Source organism: Convolutriloba macropyga, chromosome 6 (genome assembly GCF_964194025.1).
Source record: "Convolutriloba macropyga chromosome 6, txConMacr16.3, whole genome shotgun sequence".
NCBI classification, from domain to species: Eukaryota; Metazoa; Xenacoelomorpha; order Acoela; family Convolutidae; genus Convolutriloba; species Convolutriloba macropyga.
This window is the reverse complement of record NC_134473.1, coordinates 72,894,535-72,917,851: the sequence shown is the minus strand read 5'-3', so window position 1 is coordinate 72,917,851 and position 23,317 is coordinate 72,894,535. Positions and strand designations below refer to the sequence as shown.

At 32.1% G+C, this 23,317-nt stretch overlaps 2 protein-coding genes across 5 annotated transcripts in view; one reads left to right on the top strand and one right to left on the bottom strand.

Moving 5' to 3' along the window:
- Window positions 1-23,317, top strand: part of LOC142340602 (putative pterin-4-alpha-carbinolamine dehydratase) — a 305,724-nt gene that overhangs the window by 154,208 nt on the left and 128,199 nt on the right. The window lies entirely within an intron of this gene.
- Window positions 1-23,317, bottom strand: part of LOC142340595 (otoferlin-like) — a 126,906-nt gene that overhangs the window by 18,419 nt on the left and 85,170 nt on the right. For all 4 annotated transcript variants that reach the window (XM_075391270.1, XM_075391273.1, XM_075391272.1 and 1 more), the window contains 6 exons: window positions 22,305-22,405; window positions 20,494-20,628; window positions 19,776-19,943; window positions 15,508-15,599; window positions 14,948-15,118; window positions 12,491-12,791 (listed from right to left, as the gene is read on the bottom strand). In XM_075391270.1, coding sequence (XP_075247385.1) covers window positions 12,491-12,791; window positions 14,948-15,118; window positions 15,508-15,599; window positions 19,776-19,943; window positions 20,494-20,628; window positions 22,305-22,405 — 968 coding nt within the window. The remainder of the gene's footprint in view (window positions 1-12,490; window positions 12,792-14,947; window positions 15,119-15,507; window positions 15,600-19,775; window positions 19,944-20,493; window positions 20,629-22,304; window positions 22,406-23,317) is intronic.

The window sequence follows — 23,317 nt, the reverse complement described above, 5'->3', positions numbered from 1 at the left end:
ATAGCTTCAAAAATTATCCTAAAAACACTAAAGAAAAATGAATAAAGAAGCATACTAATGCTAGGCACATAGATTATTATGATGCATTAATGAATAATACACAGAGAACAGTAGATGAATGTAGAATACAAAAAGTTTGCGATAACATGGCAACAACAAAAACAAGTAAGATTAGTTTAAATATATTTGATGACAAAAGATTTTATGTAAATAATATTAAAAGCTATCCTCACAATGAGAACCTATATCTATTCAAAAGAGATTTAATAAAAATGATCCACCAAGCATCATTACATGGAGACAAAGACCTACTGGTTAATTGTATTCTAGAACTAACCATTAATGATGATAGAAAGTTAATTGAAGTTGCTATTATATTATATAACGAGCTTTGCTAATTTTTATAACAAATAATTATAGACCTAATTCATTCATTACATATGGTTGGTAGTTAGTATATTATAAATCATTATCTGAGCCATATATTTTTCCATAGTGTCTCCCATGATTGTATTCTTATATAGTGTAGCTCCAGCTATTATATTTTTATTATATTCTAGAAATTTTATTATCTTAGCCCCATCTACATATTTAGAATAAGTTGAAATTATTAAATCATCATGATTTGGTTCCTTAATATGATCAATAAACTCATCTATAGTATTACAACGTCTTTTACAAGCTAAACATCTTTTTAGATTAAGAGAGAAGCTGTTTTCATTATCCGATTTTTACTCTTATTATAATTTTGCAATACATATAAAATCACTAAACTAGATAAACTTATAGAATTAAACAATCTAGAAAAACAAAACAGAAGAAATAGATTAGAAGATAAATTAAAACAACAAGAATATTATGGTGAAATAGAAGAGTTATTTGATCCTCTAACCAAAACACTAAATACAAACAATGAAGCACTGCCAGCCCAAAATGAACGAAATCTAGCATTAGGTGAACAAACATTAAGAGCAATAGATTTGCAAAATCAAGAGTTAGATAAACAAAGTAAGATGATCGAGCAAGCTGGTTCCCAGTTTAATGAAACTGCTTCCAAGATGGGTGAAACGTTAAAAAAGACTCAAGATATAGCACCAGATTTTGTTGATACAAAGACGGCCAAACTTCTTCATGACATGGGGGCTCAAACTAATCCCCAATTAAAATTAGAACTCGTAGATTTACCTAGTAGGAGATATAAAATGAATGGTGTTGATATAACTCTAGAGAAGGGTGCATTTTTACTTATGGATAATGTATATGAGTTTTCAGAAGGATTTACTGACTTACATATGATAATAATGTTGGGGAAGATGAAAACAAAATAAAAGGTTTTTAAAGGATATTAGATATGATTTAGGAAAAGGGGATAAGAAAAGTGCTAGATATAGAACAAGAAAACGTATAATAGGGGTAAAAGATGATGTATATGGTAGGGGATTAAATGGCAACCCAAATAATTTAATCTACGAAGCAGGTTCCCTGATAGAAAGATTAGAATTAATAATACTAGAGACAAAAATTGGTCATGATGGATTATATGATGAAATGCTAGATATATCTAAGCAACTATTATCAATGAATATTATTAATCAAGAACAATTAGATAACTTTGTTTTTAACAATGGTAAATGAATAAAGATGGAAAAACAACAACAACTAGCTAAAGAAGTATTCAGTCCTCAAATAAGAAAGTTTAAAAGACGAGGAATAATACCATTATATAAAGATGAAACATGGTCAGCTGATTTAATTGATAAGTCATCTCTAAGTAAATACAATAATAATTATAAGTTTATATTAACAGTTATAGATATGTTCACAAAATATGCATGGGCTATTCCATTAAAGAATAAATCTGGTTTATCTATTAATAATGGTTTTAAAACAATCCTATCAGAAGGACGAAAACCAGAAAAGGTATGGGTAGATAGAGGTAGTGAGTTTTACAATAAAACATTTAAATCTTTACTTAAAGAATATGGAACCGGCAAAGCCGCTTCAGGGATAGAACTATATTCTACTTATAGTGATTTAAAGGCTGTATTCATAGAGAGATTCAATAGAACATTATTACAGATAATAAATAAACCTATGTTCATCAATGGCGATGGTAATTGGGTAAATATATTAAATGATGCTGTTGTAACATATAACAATAACATTCACTCAACAATTATTATGACACCAGTTGACGCTTCTAATAATCCTGATAAAGTTAAATACACTTTTAGTTTTAAGAATATTAAACCTAAACTTAAAGTTGGTGATTATGTTAGAAATGCAGATAAACGTAATATCTTCTCTAAAGGTTACACTTCTAATTGGAATATAGAATTGTTTAAAGTGAATGAAGTTCTAAAAAAACATTCACCAACATATAAAATAGAAGATATTAATGGTGAGATAAAAGAAGGTAAATGTTACGAACAGGAATTATTAAAATCTGAGTTTGATTTTGAATCTAATATTAAGGTTTTGGAATCATTAAATATAGACCTACGGTCAGCTAGGAAGTAGATCAGCGAAGCCGTTTCACGGATCAGGGAACCTGCTTCGCAGATAGACCTGCAGTCCTAAGTCTAATTATAATTCTAAGTCTAAGTCTAATTGTAAGACTAACTATAAGTCTATTTAAAAGACTAATTATTATTTTAATTATATGTAAACAAATACAAAGATGACAAGAAATAGATTCAATCAAGCTAAACATGAATCGGGGAACCCGCTTCTCGGATCAAAATTAACATTAACAAACAACTTAACACTAAGTAAGGCTCGCGGGTTATTCCTAGAAGATAATGATAATATTGATATGAAGGATACCTATAAAATTACAAATGTACATCCCCCATAAAAGAAAAAGATGTTGTTAATAAAGAGTATTGTGACAATAACCTATTATCCTCCTCTAATAAAATAGACATTTTAAGTAGAAACATAACTGAACTAAGAAAGGGTGACTTTGATAAAGATACAACTAAAACATTACAACTAAATGAAACACAAGTTAACGAAGAACTAAGTAATGATTTTATTGAATCAACAAATGAAGTCAGAAATACTGTTAAGTTTTGTAATAAAGTTGCTGCTGATACTATCTCTAAATATAATCAATTAAAACAAGAATTTGATAATAATAAGTTTAATCAGAATATCACTAACATACAACTACATGAAATGTTTACTAAGGGGTTAAAGGAATTTAAAGAAGTTAATAAAATTACTAATTCTTTTATAGATGAAGCCCGATTAAAGAATAAAAGGATAATAGAACAATATATAATTGCTATACTTTTACGAAGTACGTTACTTGATAATAAAGAGAAAAACAGACTTGAGATGCATTATGGTTTTAATCAAGAAGATATAACAAAAGAAAAAGAAAGTTTTTTTACTAATGAAAATAAGTAAAGCTATGATGGAGTCCATGACCAATCCAACAGCACCGAGTGAGAGATTACTACATCCCAACTTATCAAACGTCAATGAACAGTTGATAAACGAAAAGATTCAAGCTAATAATAAATTTAACAACAATATTAACATTATAAAAGATATTAGAAATTATTATGAGACTGAAACTAATAACTATAATAAGCAATTAAGTAGATATAAGAATTATATTAACATAGCTGAGATAACAGAAATAGTATTATCATCAATAGCAAAAACTGCAACAACAACATCAGTTTCATTAACAGGTATAGGATTAGCTTATTCTATACCAACAGCTTTTGCTGCAGCAACTGTTTGTGGTTCATTATCAAAAACAATCAATACTAAAATTAGAAACAAAATTATAAAGTATTTACAAATGTATATTTTAAGTAAACAGTTTAGTGATAAGTTTAATAAACTATATACTAAATCAATGAATGATAATAAAATAGATAATGATGAGTATAATGAATTTGTTAAGTTATATGAGGATTATAAGAAGAATAAGAAAAACAAGCTGAGTTTTTTTTTAGATTAAAGTTATTAGTGCTTAGTAATAACAATGTTTTTATTAATAATAATATTAGTATTAATTTTTATCGATAAATTTATAATCATAATCATAGCTATAATCATAGTCATAAACATAATATAATCATGGATATAATCATGGATATAATCATAATCATAATCGTAATCATAAACATAATCATAAACATAAATATAAACATAATCATAATCATAATCAAATAATTATCTTTTCTTTGTACCTAAGTATAACCCTCTACCTTTTTGTACTACCTTTATACCTTCACCAGTAGTTGCAAATTTAATTAAATCAGGTGTAGCCGCTAGAGCTGCTTTAGGGTTTCTAGATGCAGCTGCATTTCCTATTTTACTTGCTATTTCTAATGCTCTTTATGGATTATTAGCTACTTTCTTTCCAAAGTTAACTGTAGCCCTACCAACACTTTTAAAGAAATCTTTAAGTCCTTCTGCTTCTATTGTTGCATCAGATACTGTCATTGATTTATTCCTTCTACATAAAACACAATTACCTTTTAACATCTTAGTTCCTTTTGAAGTAATAGCTCCTCTTATATTAACTATAATGTCCACTATAATGTCTAGTACCACTATAATGTCTACCTCCAACACAATATGAATTAGTTTTGAACTTATTTAAAAGACTCATTTCTATGTATAAAAAATAATGGAAGTTAAAAAGTATAATCCCTTTGTTGTTATTAAGCCTAAGTCTACGGGTTCCACCCGCGAGCGAAGCTCGAAGACTGAGCCTAAGCCTAAGGTTAAGCCCAAGCCCAAGATTAAGCTTGAAGCTAGAGGTTTGGCTCTAGAGATTAAAAAGAAATTAGACATTATTTATTCTAAAGGTTTTGTTAATACTAATAAGAAATAGTTAAGTATTAACAAGAGTAACAATTAGAGCTATAAGTATAAGTATAAGTATATGGTTATGTATAAGTAAAGGTATATAATTATAACAATAACTATATTATACTATATTTATAAATTATCGCTAGAGTTATATCTAAAATTATAATTATCGCTAGAGTTATATCTAAAAATATAATTATTGCTAGAGTTATATCTATGACTTAAATTATATCTATGACTTAAATTATATCTATGACTTAAATTATATCTATGATATTATATCAACCATCTTATTACCATCACTATTCACACTAATAACCTTTCTAGTTAATAATAATGCATGACATATAACATCTGCAACTGCAGCACTAAATTTAAAATTAAGTTGAATTGGTTGTGGACCTATATGATCCCTTTGATATCTAGTACCGAATACACATATTCTATAATTACTTTTGAATGTTCTATGATTTATATATGGTTTTATATTATGTGGTAGCCCATTATAATCTTTATTAAAGCTAACAATCTCTTTAAAAGCCTCATTATAATTATTGGTTCCATAATTAATATTCATTCTATCCTCGGGATAAAACTCGCTACCAATCTTACAATAACATTCAGTAACATTCATTACATCAAATGTACTTGCATCTTGAGTTTGTTCATTAACATTATATTTTTCAAAACCAACTATTATATATTGCCGTCTTTCCATACCACTTTCCATACCTAGATCAAACAAGAAGTTAGTAGCATTGGGTACATTCTTATAAAATGTGTTTCTTTCAAAATAGCCAAAGTCTACATTATTCTTTTTACTTAAACCCTTTTGCACAATAATTCTATTATCATTGCTAGGGTCAAAACTAGGCACACACCATGATATATCTCTAATTTCTATATTACCATCATTGGCAATTGCACCAGGATTAGTATTAACTCTATATAGAGCTCTATCATTATTATTTCTTTTTAATATTAGTTTAAATCCTAAACCATATATAATCTTTTCTAAATCATTTACAAAACCACATAGATCACACATCTTAATCATCATAAACATATGACGTCGTTGTGCAGCAATATGGTCACCTTTAAGTTGACTATCTCAATTGCCATGATTTCTAACAAAACCACTCTCATATTCATCATCAGTACTAGTTAATAACTTATACATCAATAGATTAGGATGACAATAATCTATATATTCAATAGTCCTACCACCACTAGTTTCAAGCTTAATTGAACTAAACAATGCCATCATACCATAATTAACTAATCTGATATTAGCATCATTAGCAAATACACCACAGGCATCATCTGATACAACAAACTCTATCTCTAGATATGAATCACTCAAATTTAAGTGATTCTCTTCTCTATTGAGTATGATATTAATATTGTTATTAACCGTATTCGTTGTTGCTAGATTATTAGGTTTGTATTTTATAATCTTACTTTTATGTATATCATCATTATAACCATAAGTTGTATCCAAATTAAAATCCATTTTTATTAGATAAAAAATGTATAATTATGACTATAACTGTGACTATAATCAAAGCTATCGGGAACTGCTTCGCAGATAATTATAACTATGGGGCTTCGCCCATCAGGGAACCTGCTTCGCAGATGTTTCACCATAAATATAATCTAATAATTGAATATAGAAAATGTCTGATAGTTTAATCTTATATGAACTACAAAAAATACATGATGCTTAACTAAAACTTAAGAAGAGTATACACTTAACTTTAGAATGATAAAGCCAACAGAAAAGTTTAACTTTAGTGAACCTATACTTAATACAACAAATTTAGGTTTAATTAGATTATCTGTATATAATTCGGTGTTTAATGTGAATCGGAGAAATAATCAATTCTTATATGCTAGTACTGTTATAGAAGATGATGAAGCTTTACCTCGGGCTCCTAGCTCTAACCCTAACCTTAACCCTATCTCTACCTCAAGCCCAAACATTACATCTATACTTAATCTTAATTATAAAGGAATCCCGTTGCTATATTCAACTATTACACCGGGAGCATATGAATTAACTGACATAGCAGAATTGATAAAAGAAGAAACTGATGGTAATGTTATAATAGAACCTGATAAGAATAAGATGAAATGTTTAATGGAAATAAAACAAGGAGCACTCAGCTTTGACATAGAAAACTGACTAGCCTCATTACTAGGATTTAGAAAAATAATTTATAAAAAAGGTAGATATAAATCTCAGAAAATTATTGATATTATGGGTTTTAGTACTATTAACATTCATTGTAATGTGATATCTGGAGCTAAAGATAATGGTAAAGATACAGACATGCTATATACTTTTAATCTAACTGAACCACCAGGTTACTTGATAAATATTATACCAACTAATATCTTGTATCAAAATGTAACTAAAGATAGAATAGAATATATAGAATTTCATATTTAAGATGAGCATGGAAGACCTATAGACTTTAATGGTGATGTATTAAGTTTTACTTTACATCTGATTTAGACCTAGACTTAGACTTAGACTTGGGTTTAGACTTTACTTACACTTATACTTAGACTTATACCCATACTTTTATTTATACTTACACTGATACTTATACTTAATTATAAAACTCTCCGATCCCAATTGATTATAAAACTCTCCGATCCCAATTAATTCTTAGTTTATCATTAATATTTTTATTTTTAGTTATATCAATGACAACATAATTATAAGGCTCTTTCCATACCTTATTACATATATTAGCAAAATCATTATAACTAAGTTCAACATTATTAAAGAAATCTTGATATATCGATGCTAGGACTTTACCTCTGTTCAAATAAAATAAATAGATTACAGTTCTCTCTAACACTCTGCCTATCCAGAGACAACAGGTTTTGATTAAGATATATCATATTGCAATCATTATGTCTACCTCTACAAAAGTATTCAATAATAACTGGTTCTTTGGCTCTAACATCATCAAATATCATTAGTTTCTTTAAGTCTTTGGGTAGTTTATCAGGAGATGGTAAATCTTTTATATCTTTAATAAATTCAACATCTGCTTTTGGGTTTATTCTTTCTATACCATGGTACTGATCACCAGTAGGTCCAATGATGTATAGCTTAGCAAAGTATATACTAGCTAGAATTAGTTTTTTCAATAAGAATGTCTTACCACATTCACTAGGACCAGATATTATACATCTAAAGTTATCTGGGAAAGCGGCTTCAGTAATTATATCATCATCATTTAACCATATATATAGATCATCATTTATGTTTACAGATATCGGTGAAACCGCTTGGTTTACCACAGATGGAGTCTGTTCGCGGATACTGTTAGTAGGACTATTACTTTTGCTATTATTATTATATTTACTCCTTTGATGTTTTTCACCAAATAGATATATAAAATTATCTCTATCATTATCGTTATCATTATCATTATCTTTATCAATGATAATATCACTATCATTATCATTATCATTATCAATGACATTATCCTTATCATTGACATTATCATTATTAGCAAAGCTACTTCGTAGATCATTAACATTATCATTATCATTATTAGCAAAGCTACTTCGTAGATCATCTGCGAAGCAGGTTCCCTGATTAACATTATTAGCAAAGCTACTTCGTAGATAATTAACAATAACATTATGGTTAACACCACCTCTACTACAATTCAAACAAAAACACTCATTATGTATTCCTGGATATTTAAATTGATTAACTAGAATATTCAAAGCACTTTCAATTCTAAATCCTCTATCAATAAGATAGATCATATATAAACAATAAGCTCCACAATAAGATTCATCATATTGTTGTATTCTCTCATTAGAGCCTAGATCAACATATTCTTCTAAAAATAAAGGTGGAGTTTCTACACCAAAACTATCAAAGTAATATGTTGAACAACCTTCTCTTTCATAACTAAAACCCAATGTGTACCTTCAGTTGGATGTAGATTTACAATAATGTTAGAATTAGGTTCACTTACCATTTCTGGTTTATCATCTCTCATTACAATCTCAATTGGTGTTAGACTTATATCTTTACCTTTATCTTTTGTTCTGATATCACTCATAGTTTTATTATCAATATTAAATTTATTATTGAATTCCTCAAAAGTTAGGATGAGCATTTTTATATAATAAATTTATTAAATATGTCTAATTATAAGTCTAAGTCTAAATCTAAATCAAATCTATATTTATTAAATAAAAATGGAAACAGGTAGTGCAGTTTTTATTTTTATTATTATAATTGGAATTTGTTATATAATATATGATTCAAGACCAAGTAAATATACAACAATAGGAGAAAGCTTTGGTGGATTTATGACTAGGAGTCTAGTTAGATTTGAATATGAAAAGTCACCACTACATACTATTGTTTATGGTGGAACTGGTATAGGGAAAACATATTTTATTAGACAATACTTAAAGTTATACTTAGACCATGATCAAGATAAAGTTCAAGATCAAGATCAAGTTCAAGATCAGGTTCAAGATCAAGTTCAAGATCAAGATCAAGATCAAGATCAAGTTCAAGATCGAGTTCAAGATCAAGTTCAAGATCAAGTTCAACATCAAGTTCAAGACCAAAGGTCCATAGTTATAGTTTGTAAAGATGAGAGAGACTGGATAGATCCTGAGTCTAATAAATTTTATACTGGGTTTAATAAAAGTGATATAAATATGATCACAAAAAATAATATGCATAAGTTTCAAAATTTTGTAATAGTACTTGATGATATGGGTGATAGGTTAAATAAGGATATAGGCTATTATTTTACTGATAGTAGACATTATAATATTCAAATGATTGTAATGTGTCATAAACCAGCTCAAATAATTAATACAGCAAGAATGAGTTGTCATACTATTTATTTAACAACTTATAGTGGACCTGACCTATTTAAAAACTTTAATGAGATATATAAATGTGAACATGACTTCAATAAATTAATTAGTGAATTAAATAGTAACTATTATAATGGTACAGATGGAATGTCAGATGAACTTCGTTATGGTATAATTAAATATAATAAAAACGAATTACTTTTATTATTATTAGTAGTAATAGAACAATGTTATATGATTCAAGAGTTTGTTTCCTTGAATTAAAAGCTCTTAGTTTAAAAGATGATTTAGAAAGAGAAGATATAAATAAACTTATAGCATATATGAAACCACTCATGATAAATGCAACAGATAGAAATGTTATTAATCATGATAATTATCGGTTTTATTTTAATAAACGTCTTACTTTAAATAATATTAAAATACAGAACGATGTTCTAACTAAAGAAATGATTATGGGAAAGGGTATGAAAAATTTATCAAATATTGGTGGAATTATAGGTGGAGGTTTAATTATATTTAATTATTTTTATCCTAATTCAATATCAAGAAATGCTGGAACTGTAGCAATGGGAGCAAGCACAATGTTGAGTAGAGTAAATACATTAGTTAATGTTGGATATGGAGAAGAGTTGGAAGGTGAAACACGAAGCAGTTATACTGATAGTGAAACATGGGCAAAGCCCAATCTGCGAAGTACAATACAAGAAGAATATATAAATCAGTGTAACTATGACTTCGTCAATCAAGAGATGGGAATTTTGAATAGAAAGGGAGGAAAGTTTTTAAACAAACTATATATAAATAATGAAGAATTTAGAGAAGAGATAATAAATTTTATTAAAGATAAAAAAGAATTAGACCTTGATTTGATCTTAGATAAGAGATGTAAAACTAATACACTCAATACTTTATGAAATAAATATTTAGTAGAGTTTATCACATCTAAAGATAATACTAAAGATTTGATTGAAATCATTGCTAAATATTACCCTGTGAACGGATGAAGTCCGTGGTAAGCCAAGCAGTTTCACTGATGGACAAAGTTCTATGATTATGTAAATATTAAAGTTTACCCTATTAGAAATGCTTTTACAATGTTTAGAGTGTAACTATAAATGTGGAAACATTGCTGTTTTAAAATATCATTATGAATCATTTCATAAAGATAAAACTGATAAATGTATGTGTGGTAATATAATATTAAGTGGTATTTGTGCTAATGATTTTTCCCCATGGGGTTGTTCTTTAAAAAATGAATCTAGTTCTAGTTCTAATTCTAATTCTAACCCTAGTTCTAATTCTAATTCTAATTCTAACCCCAGTTCTAATTCTAATTCTAATTCTAGTTCTAACCCTAGTTCTACTTCTAACCCTAATTCTAACTCTAGTTCTAACCCCAGTTCTAGTTCTAGTTCTGGTTCTAGTTCTATCTATGACTATAACTCTAACTCATATCCTAACCCCAACCCTAACCCCAACCCTAACCCTAACCTTATCCCTAACCCTAACCTTAACCCAAGCTCAGCAGTATTAACTAGATGTTGTAATAAGTGTATTTATATAAAACCACTAAATAATTTTGATGAGGGTAAGTATACATGTAGAAGTTGTACTTCAGCTAAAGTTAATTGTCCATATTGTACTTCTGTTTTGAGATATGATGGGATACGGGCTCATGTAAAGAAACAACATCCAGATATAGAATTGACTAGAGGATTTAGTAGAAATCTGCGAAGCAGGTTCCCTGATATAACAGAAAGATTGGTAAAACCATTTCATGGAACAGCGGAGCCGGTTCCTAGATCTGATATTACCCAAACTGGGGAAAGTTGTTCATGTAAATACTATAATTTTGTATCATTTCTTATTAATAATGGAATAAATATAGAAAAAATAAAAGAAAATATAAATTTATTGAAAAGTATAGATAATTTGAAATAAAAAGTATACAAAAATAAAAAAACATCAAAAAAGAGGGATTCACTCTTTAAGAGCGAAAAAGAGCGATCTTTTCTACTGGGGATCACTCCGAATAAGAGTGAATCACTCTTAAAGAGTGAAATGTAAATTTTGCTTTGATTTTTTGATTTTTTTTTTATTTTTGATTTTAATTTTAATTTTTATCAAATTTAGAGCTAATATATAGGAGTGGATAAAACAAGGGATTCAATAAACAGTAAAATTTGGCCCGATTCGACATGCGCGATTAGCGTTAGGAGAAAGGGACAAATTTTACTGGTGGTTGAATCCCTTGTTTTATCCACTACTGTGATCAGACTTCGCCTCATTTATTCGCCTCTTTTCTTGGTGGTACAGTTTTGGCATTTTTGACAAAAATATCTGCCTTACAACCTTTCAGATTTTTCCGTGAACTCGTTTCACGTTTGCTTATGAACAGACATTGGTTTCTTCGATATTATTTATGATCAGACTTTGACGTGCTTTTCTTCGACCATATAAAGTTAAAGGCACTTCGCCGCCCCAGCGCCTTTGTTGAATTGAGCCTAAGTAATTTGAAATTAAAAATTTGTAAAAAAAATTTGTAAAGTAGTAATAGTAAAAAAAATTCAACTGATCAAATTATGGATTTTAATACAACACGTCAGAAAGATCTATGCATATGGTACAATAAACATTTATTTTGTAAGGCATTTTATAGTTGTGCCTGGTCTGAAGTTCCTATGGCTGGTAACCCGTTTATCTATAACAAAGGGGAAAATTTATCGTATTACATTTGTTCCAAAATAAACGTAGCATATTTGTACTGCCTGACCTGTTCGATTCCAGGAGTCTCCGGGTTGAACAAAGGTCGTGTCTCAATGTGCTCGGGCACTAAATGGAACCCGTACTTAGGCACAGTGTGCCACCTCCTCAACGCCTCCAGTGCCAGAGGTTCATTTGTCACCTGGGTGACTCCCATCTCGTCCACAATTGAAGTCTTCCCCCGGAATATCTTTCCCCCCACTTTCACCTTGTTGTCTTTGTAGATGGGCTCTGGGATCTTGAGGTCACGACAGAGTCGAGTGAGGATTTGAGTGGGTTTTTCGGCGTCACGCCATTTGTTGTAGCCGAATCTGAAAGAGAGGAGTAATTTATATTTGTGATGCAACAATAATAGTAAAACGGGAAAAGCAGGTAAAAAGCGAAGGGATCGCTCAGTTAATATATTAGAAGGGAAATCCGTTTGATAGAATAAATTTAATGTGTTAACCCGGACCTTGCTCAGAGTGAGTTTCATTGCTGTAACATTGACTCTCAATAGTAACCAGTTCTGAACCAGACAAATAGAAGTATATATAATTTTGCCAGTCTGCCCAGACTACATTAAGAAACATCCCAGTCTCTCCCTCTTCGCAGTCTCATTTACATTATTGGCCAACACTGCACAGATTGTTTTACTGTACATACAAAGAACATAGCAAGTTTTGAAAATTTGGAGGTCGGAGGCGGAGGTCGGTGGCGGAGGTCGGTCGAGGTCGGAGGTGAAGGTTGGTGGCCGAGGTCCGTGGAGGGCAGTTATTGCAGGACAGTTCACTTAATTATCATTTACAATGAAAAATTTAGTTCGTGGAACATTATTGTAAATGAAGAATATTAGAGTACTGATTTTGACATACTGCTTTCAAAATTTTCCAATGCTCCATTAATGGATAGAATACATCTCAAGGAGGAAAAAGTTGTAAAACTTCAAGGAAATTCATGTGTTGTTAAAACCAAAGTCCCCAACGCTTTAGGTAACTTTCCGTTCAAGAAAAATATAAACATTCCTTCAACATTATTAACGCCGATTTTCACAATAAATACTAATATAAAATGCACCAAGATTGAGATATCTACTTGCATATGTAAAATTCTTGAATTGTTGAGTTTGAGCATCATGTATCCACTAAGAACAACTCCAACACAAAACGAATAATCCTATTATTAGGCGAAATAACAGATAAATTCGACTCTCCAAATCTGACAAAGCTGAACTTAAACTTTGAAAAAACTTTTGACAAATTAATTGATAAATCTTGCTCATCAAATGCAGATGGAATTCGTGAAAAAGCTGTAAGAACAAATGAATTTCACACATTAAAGCAAATTTTCGAAAAATCTTTAAATGACATGACCACAGAAATTCTTACCGAAGTCACTTAGTTCCAATTTTCTCGTATGGTGGTATTCTGTGGAATGCCATTAAGTCGGACTCAAGACAGACAGATAATATTCAGGAAGAAATATAAAGTGGATCCTTGGAACCAAAAGTCATTCTGGAGAAGGAGAGAAGAAGTTTTTCTTTTTTGCATTACGAAATTGAACTGAACACCCAAAAAACAAAATAACTGGAGTGTGTTCAGTATATTTCGAAAACACGTGCAATCGCAAAAACATTTGTAACTGTCTGTCTGCAAACTGCAGAAGACAACATAAACTTCAGTGGATATTTGAAAATCTGAAATTCTGGAAAAACAATTTTCCTGGTTTGTATCCTAATTCTGTTTTTTAATTATTATCGCGATGCGCTATAAATGGTTTCAGCCGGTCTCCAACCTTGTGCTAATCCGTTAAAAATTTTATACGTCGGAAAGCAGTAATCTAATAAACACTTGAACTGCAGATTTGCGCGGAAATGGAGCCGAGTACAATTTTTGTGCTATTCAACTAGTAGTTAGCTAACTTGAGTTTCAGCATTTGCAAGAACTGTTGCATTTATTTGCAAGAATTGCTGCTTAGGACCTGTTCGTCCTCACCCCCACCCAACCTGCTTCGCAATTAGATCATTCGCCCTTCATGATTCGCCCTCTTACACCTTTATTATGTTAAGTATTATTTTTTTGTATTATGTATATAGTCCCACCTCTTATTAATCTATGCATTGCATTATAAGCACAAAAACAGTCATTTGTTTGTTCACTCAATGTGATGAAAATTAATTTTTTGTTCACGGCAAAAAGGGAACAGTTCCGCAGCAAGTAATTTTCGCTGCCAATATGTAATTAGGCCAATGATTGCATCCCTAGTACATGAACGGATTCAAATCTTGCAAGAATCTTGCAAGATGATTCGAAACTTGTAAGATTCTTGCAAGAATCTTGAAAGATATCAAGCCAGGTAACAAAAAATCAGGGTACTGATGGATGCAAATCTTGCACGATTGTTGCAAGAAAAATGGAAGAACTCTGCATTTTTTTGCATGATTTCTTGCAAGATTTTAAATTTTTTTCATCACTCTTTATGTACTAACAAATCGAATGACTGTGGCAATCCACAAATGGGTCTGTGTCGACTGTAGAACCTGTTCTCTAAGTCAACAACTGTCTCTCCAATCAAGTCATTACTCCCCACCATATCATAGTCATACACACTCACTGTCACACTCGAGTCAAGAGGAAGGGTGAACTCAAACTCGAACATTCTAGAACAAACATGCTGGAAAATATTACTGGGTTGGGTAAATAATCAGATGACTAAGGAAATTCTAACATTCTATCGTCTTCTTCTATTTAACTTTGTCAAATCTAGAGCAGTGTTTTCGTCTTTTATTTTATTACTTATGGAGTATAAAACAAATGCGGTTTCCCGGGGCACAAAAATTTTTCGATACAATAGCATACAATAGAATTGATGCCTAGGTTGATTTCGAGCTGAAAAATTGTTCTGAGGTATGTCCAATGAACAAAAAAGGGTCATTAATACAAGATCAGATGCAAAGCAAACAAACTTTCTTAAGAGATTAAAATTAATAAAAGCCGCCGCATCCTATTTTTGAGATCAGTGTGGGAGATTTGAGACAGGAATACTCACTTTCCAAAGGTTGGGTTGAGATTTTTGGAGACGTAATCTTCTTTGGTGTTCTTGGCCTGTTTGCCCAGTGCTACTTGCAAGTACGGGTCAGCCTGAAAATCAATTGGGTTAACAAAAGCATTCCTTCTAAATAGTCCTTGAGTATAGGGAGGTTTGCAAAAAAGAGATCAGAAAGAGCAGAGAAAAATGACTGCATATATTAAATTCGTTATATTGTCCAATCTTCGTTCGAGTGGTTTTTTCTGGTATTGTAAAATCGAATTAGATCATTGAAGAAATTGAATAGTTATTGACAATAATTTGTATGCTCTATTAAAAGCGTGGTGATCAATAATTATTTAGCCTATGGATGAAACTCTTTAAAATTTTTTGTTGACATAAAACAGGTACAATATTAAATATTTTTTGTTTGAATGAATAAGCGGCAAACTTCTATTTATTTTCAACAATTAACGATTATTGAAATCTGCCTTAGAGAACGACTCAAAGGCTACAAATTCTTATCTAACCTTGCAATGCTTTTTCTAATTTTTTATTAATCCGTTTATCCGCTGAAACTTTCCTTGCATGTTAAATCAAACTATGGATGTTTAAAATTATTCGACCTAACATGAAGGGCAAGACAACCACACTCGAAAAGTTCCTCTTTCAAGTAAGGTGAAACGGATCTGACTCAAAAAACTTTTAACAATTTGCCTGGCGAGAACTTTAAGCATCAAAACAGACCAAAAAAGGCAAGTTTTTGTTTTTTTTGTTGAGAACCTACTTTCAACACATACAGACTTAACAATGATTCGGTGCGTCAGTGGCGGTGAGTTTTCATTAGAAATGCGGTGAAATGCGGTGAAAAAAAATTTCACCGCGTATTTCTTACATCTTTTTGCGGTAAATGCGGTGAATAGCGGCGAATTATTTATTTTCACCGCGTTCTCAGTATTCTCACAAAATAGAATCTGCCCGACACGGGTTCGAGCCTCTGACCTGCTTGCCTTCAACTGCTTATACAACTGCGCCAACTGACACTGACTCCCTTAATATTTCTTGTGAATTTAAATCAGATTGAGTAAATGTTGGAAAGCAAATGCGGTAAATTTTTTTAAGCAATGTGGTGAATTTCGCGGTGAATTTTTGTAAGAAATGCAAAACAGACCAAAAAAAGGCAAGTGTTTGTTTTTTTTTGTTGAGAACCTACTTTCAACACATACAGACTTAACAATGATTCGGTGCGTCAGTTATTATTTTCTGACAAACAGCATTGCTGTTCTTGTCTCTTAAAATTTTTTAAAAGTTTTTGACTTTCACTTCTCGTATGATATCATTTATAGCTTTTTTTATATTTTTTCTCAGTCGAAACCACTGTTTTCTGGCCAACAGAAATCAACTTGACTAAAGGTTTAACAAATAAACTTTTACAATTATTATGCAATTGTCTGCAACTTTAAATTCGTTACAAAATAAAAAAATACATACAATCAGAATTATCATTCCGAAAAAGTCATTAAAAAGTGTTCCGTGGAAATCAAACTTCAATGGGAATTGGAAAAAAACATTTCTGAAATCTATAAGAGGAATAAAAATTGAAAATCAAAAAATTTTGACGAAAGTTACTCGGGCATCTTCTTGGTTTTATGAGGACGAGACGCTCATTAAGTTACATTGTTACGATTTCGTAAATCATTATTGTGAAATTCTGTTGTTTAAAAAAACACAGAGTGGAAGCTGTAATATAGTTTTTTTTGCCTGGGATCAAATTCTTTATAGCCTACCCTCATTTTAAAAGAATGCAATTTTTATCACCATAAAACAAGAATTATGAATTTCTGAGAATTTTTTCATTTCCTTGAGTATACTCAAAAAACAAAGAAGCTGTTTTAAATTTGTATTTAACAGTTTTTTTTGAAAAATTTTCATTTCCTGAAAATCACCCCTATGCCTTGTCTGCTCTTAAACTTTTAAAATTCTTTATGCGTATGGAAAATTGATAATGGGATTTGCTCTAAACATGTAGGGAATTGACTCTGAGTCAAATCATTCTGATTCAATCTCCGGATTTTGTCCCTCAAGTTTTTTTTGACCCACACCTAAAAAAAATCTGTGTTGTCATAGAGCAAGTAACTAAATAAAGAGGTTCCGCATGCGCCTGGGGAACTGACATTTTAAAGCCCACTAATTATAGGGAAACTAGGGAAACAGAGCAGCTCCTTGACTTGTTCCCCAGTCTATAGTAAGATCAGAATTTAGTTTTTCCTTTTTGCAAGAGAATTTGAAACAAATTTAACTAACAATTCATTTCGAAAATCAACAATGAGAAAAGTGAAGTGGCAGTCATATTGTACCAGAAGAAATTATCTTTCAACTGTTCTCATCTTGATGTTTTCTTTTAGCGGTCAGCCCCGTTGAGACTTAGCACGTTTTTGTCGGTTACTTTGCAGAACTAGTTTTATGTTTTGCTCAGCCTCGAGACTTGATCAGAGCTATCCAAACCTTTAATAGTTGGACCTTTCCGTTAACTAACCATTTTTATGTTGAAATTACTTTCCCTTGATGCCAAAAAGAGCTTAAATGGCAAGATAGACAGGTGATTAATGTGCGAAAATGTGCGATCAATAATTTAATAATCAGAAAAATAAGAATCTGAAAATATGACGAATGACCCAAAAAAAATAAAACAAACTGATTAATGATCATACTTTAGGCAGATGTGGACCCAGAAGGTTTTCAGTGTTTTGAAAACTCGAGTCCTGTGAGGTTTTTGTTTATCTGATAAATAACGTACCAGCAACATCTTTGACAGTGGAGCAAGCATTCCATGAACCAATTTCTGTTGATCATCAGACAAATTCGAGATAAATCTGTTTTGATACTCACGCCCATTTAATAGCAAATATGAAAACGGGTTGCAGAGGCCTAAATTTAGGGTGAACCTTATAGAAGGCCTTTCAAACACGTACACAGTATGTATAACGTCCCTGCATGTATGTTTTTTAAAGTTTCCAGACTATGTAATTTTGAACTCAGGACGCCCCCGGTGCGCTCGTCTTGGTCTGGACATACTTGTTTCCGATCTGGGTCCTCAAGCTAGGTGGTAGAGGTTTCACAGACTAATGTTGTAATATTTCCCGCCCGGGTCGAGGTTTGGCGGTGAGTTTTCATTAGAAATGCGGTGAAATGTGGTGAAAAAAAAATTCACCGCGTATTTCTTACATCTTTTTGCGGTAAATGCGGTGAATAGCGGCGAATTATTTATTTTCACCGCGTTCTCAGTATTCTCACAAAATAGAATCTGCCCGACACGGGTTCGAGCCTCTGACCTGCTTGCCTTCAACTGCTTATTCAACTGCGCCAACTGACACTGACTCCCTTGATATTTCTTGTGAATTTAAATCAGATTGAGTAAATGTTGGAAAGCAAATGCGGTAAGTTTTTTTATGCAATGTGGTGAATTTCGCGGTGAATTTTTGTAAGAAATGCAGTGAATTAATTTTTTTCACCGCATTCACCGCGAAATTCACCGCATTTCTTATAAAAATTTACCGCATTTGCTTTCCAACATTTACTCAATCTGATTTAAATTCACAATAAATATCAAGGGAGGCAGTAACAGTTGGCGCAGTTGTATAAGCAGTTGAAGGCAAGCAGGTCAGAGGCTCGAACCCGTGTCGGGCAGATTCTATTTTGTGAGAATACTGAGAACGCGGTGAAAATGAATATTTCGCCGCTATTCACCGCATTTACCGCAAAAAGATGTAAGAAATACGCGGTGAAAATTTTTTTCACCGCATTTCACCGCATTTCTCACGAAAATTCACCGCCAAACCTCGACCCGGGCGGTTAATTTTTTTCACCGCATTCACCGCTTTCACCGCATTTCTTACATTAATTTGCCACTAAAGTCGATGAGGTGAATTTTTGTAAGAAATGCGGTGAAATTTGCGGTGAATTTTTGTAAGAAATGCGGTGAAATGCTGTGAAATATTTATTGTCACCGCATTCACCGCAATCACCGCATTTCTAACGAAAATTCATCGCATTTCTTACAAAAATTTACCCAAAAATCTTGACCGGGGCGTGATTTGCTCCAATTTTTTTTACTAAATACCTCCTGCATATTTTAGCGGTAAATGTGGTGATGTTTTATACCAATTGTGTTGTTTTTAGCTGTGAAACTTTTCACCTCATTTCTCATTTTTTAGAAAACAAGTCTGAGAAAAAAAAGAGCTGCTGACCTGTTCGTTTTAAAAGAGGGTCAATTTTCGGGACGTCCATACCTTTCCGTTAGTGTCCATGGGGTGTAGGTTGACAGCACTGATGACATAGATCCTTGCCACTATCGGAAGAGGGTCCATGGCAGGGAGATAGGAGAACAGACCATACCTGCTGTCAATACTGTCCTCAACCTCCTTGTCCAGGGGTAACTTGTAGATCTTCACCTTACCCTAATCACAAACAGTTTCAAAGGGACAGCATTGTGTTTATTTCTAAGTCTTGAACTTCGCTCTAGTTTAACCCAGCTTAACGAAATGGGTTGAGACGTCAGTTTTGCCATAAAGGCTAAAGTATAAAGGTGAAAAAAGATTCCGGGTGTTAAAAAAATGGGTACAAAAATGGGCGACTGCAAATAAACAAGAACTTCCTCACTTTTTAGCTTATTTGACTGCGCATTTATTCCACTTTTATTTTTTTCAGCGGTTGAAGCATCAAATTGGGGAGAGATAATTTGAATGTCTCAATTCGCACATTTCTCGAACGGGCAAACATGGCACAAATAGTCGCTCAAAACTTTATTGCAGAAAAAAACTTGAAATGAAAGTGATTTATTTTGATCAAGCTATTACGTTCGGTTCTGATCTTTGCCTCACTTTTATTGTCACTTTCAGCTCAGAAAATGACGTGATCGGAATATGATCAAAGAAAAATATATATCGTCTTGCGGAATCGCAATTTAATGTTTCGCTACACCGTAAATTAGGAATAAACAGCACTGACCTTGAACACCCCGACCACTCTCGCATCCTCTTCCTCGTCTTCATACTCCTTCTTGCCTCTTCTTAGTCTGTAGGACTCGAACAAGTCCACGAATCCCTCAAACTCAGGCTGCTTCTCCAACTCATCGTCAAACACCTCAAAATATTTACAAGTTTTTTTTTTCAGGGAACTTGTTTAAATAGGTTTAGATTATGAAAACTTATCAAGAATTAAACATTTTTAAACAATCTTAAACAATTTTCAAGTACTGTGTCAAGCGTTTCTAATGAACGCAGACAAATGTAGTCTAAAGACTACGCTAGATAAGTACACCTAATATGATTCAACTTGATGCGCACAAGGTGTAGGAGCACGAGAAATAACAGCCTGATAAGGGACCCTTCGGTGGGACGTCAGCCTGCCCTGGTCTAGACCTGGAATTAGGAAAAGACCTGTTGATTCCAGGTTGGGGGTGAATAATGAATTAAATTACACGGTCGAGGACCCTAAAGTCGAGATTAATTCTATTCACGTTTTTTTTTATAAAAGTAAGCAAAAAAAAATTTAGGAAGCTACAAACAAGACATTGCTATACGATTGCGAGCGCAATTCCAGGACACGTTTTATTGTCCAGCCAAATTCCAGTACACGTTTTATTGTCTAGCCAAATTCGAGGACGGTTGTTTTAGTTCCAGCCCAATTGGAGGACATCACTTAAAGTCCAGACAAACTCTTTTCATGCCAAAAATCTATCCTGGACAGTATGTTTTTGCCTTATATCGGTCAAGGACGGTCTTTTAGTAATTCCACTTCTAGACTAAGGTGGGCAGGCTTTTCATGTCCGTACACTAGGTTTCCAGAATGCTAATTTGTGTACTTTTGAAAAACCACGATGACTTATGGGATGCTGAATTCGGCTTGGAGAATTCTTGGTTAAATGTGAATTAATGCTGAAAATATACTTTGGCACAAATTTTTGTTGGAATGCGGTGAATAAGGTGATAAAGGATCTATCATTGCAGAGTATTTATCACAAATTTTACAAAAAAGGACCTTAACTTTGATTGCACAAAAAGAGATTTTGGCGATGAATATTTTTCCTTGTATTTGGAAATCGGAATTCCTTGTATTTTTTTCTAGAATTGTCATTGGGATCAATTGACTCAGCAGAGGGTATTTTGCGTCTTACTATAAGGGATGTCAAAAATAAGTTAACACCCTGCATTTAAACCCTAACGAAGTAAAAAATTAATTGCTGACGTGATACACCAAATGTGACCAGAACCCGAACAGCTACAATCGTCATTAATGATCATGTGAATATATACAAACCAGCATTTTAGAAATTCCTTTGTACATTTTAGCATCTGGATCCTATTAAAAAAGGGGAAATCATTAAGAGAACAATACAGCAAAATGAAAATCTTGTTTGCTAGAAATTCTATTGAGTTTCTTCCATGAAAATCGCTTCCTTGTGAAACGATTTCTCAAAAAGGCACACCATGGCTGTAAATTTAATTCCATTGCCGTCTAAAATGATCTTTCATACGCCAAATGATTTTCGAGTTATTGAACTGAGCATCAATTTAGAGCAGTTATTGTTATACTTTTCTAAGCCATCTTATTTTGCTTCAAAAAATAGTGGATATATTTGCCGAACATTCCTCTAAAATTTATCCGATATTTTTATTGTACGACAAATTTTCACGAGTCTCATTAGATAACAATATTTTGATTGGGCATAGCTAGTAAATAAGATATTGTTTTTATGACAGGAGAAGACATGAAAAGACATAGAAATGTAGAAAAAATGAAGTGAAATAAATTCTGACCTCAAAGCAAACTGTGTCTCCCTTTTTCTTCTTCTTTGATTTGTTCACTTTCTCCTTCTTCACTTTACTCTTTTTCTTCTTCTTTCCACTGTCCCCTTTCTCTGAAAATTCACAACGGTCAATTACAATTCGATGCTGGTTAAAATAAGGATGTAAAGATCCCCGGGTCATATTAAAATGATAAATGTCATAGAATGTCTATGCAAATGTCCGAGAAAGCAGCTCAGGGACTTAAAGTCGCCCTTTATGTCTCACCTGATGATCTCGTCTTTGCGGATAAAATGTCAAATGTCATTAAAATGTTAATATTAAAATAAAATGTAAAAAATTATCACTCTTGAACAAAAGCTTTGTGAACGAAAGCTCTTTGTGGAGCAATATTTTGAAATAATGTTATTATTTAACGTTAATAAAATCTTATTCAAATTTCTAGGAATTATCTAGACATTTACTTTTTGGCCAGTCTGAAAAACATTTTCGAAAGTAATCCTCTTCTAAATGTTTAAGAACTTAGATACGCATCGCCTTAATAAGATAAACGATGATGTACAAAACACTACAGGATTGACGAGAAAACTCTTCTAGGGTTGAAATAAAAGGATTTCAAAATCTATTAAGGTCAATCCAATTGATCCCAAACAACAGGCGAGCAGTTTCTGTTAGAAAGTTGAGAGAACAACCTAATGTAAATTGTGCATAGGATAAGCTTGACATAAACGACAATAAATTTAAAAAATAAGTCGGATCCACTCCCCCCCCCCGACCCCGCCCCCGCCCAAGTAAACACCGGCGCAGAGAGATGAAAACGGAGATCATCACGCAACCACCGGCGCTGAGATTAAAAACGGGAATCATTTACAGATCACTATGGTTCTGAATTTTTCAAGATAGTTGTAAACGCCGGAACCAAGCTTATCGCTAATAACTCAATAATTCTGGACAATCAGCAAGTTTTTATCCAAAGTCTGGGGAAATATAAGCAACCAGCACTGTTTCTAACAGAACAATTCCAC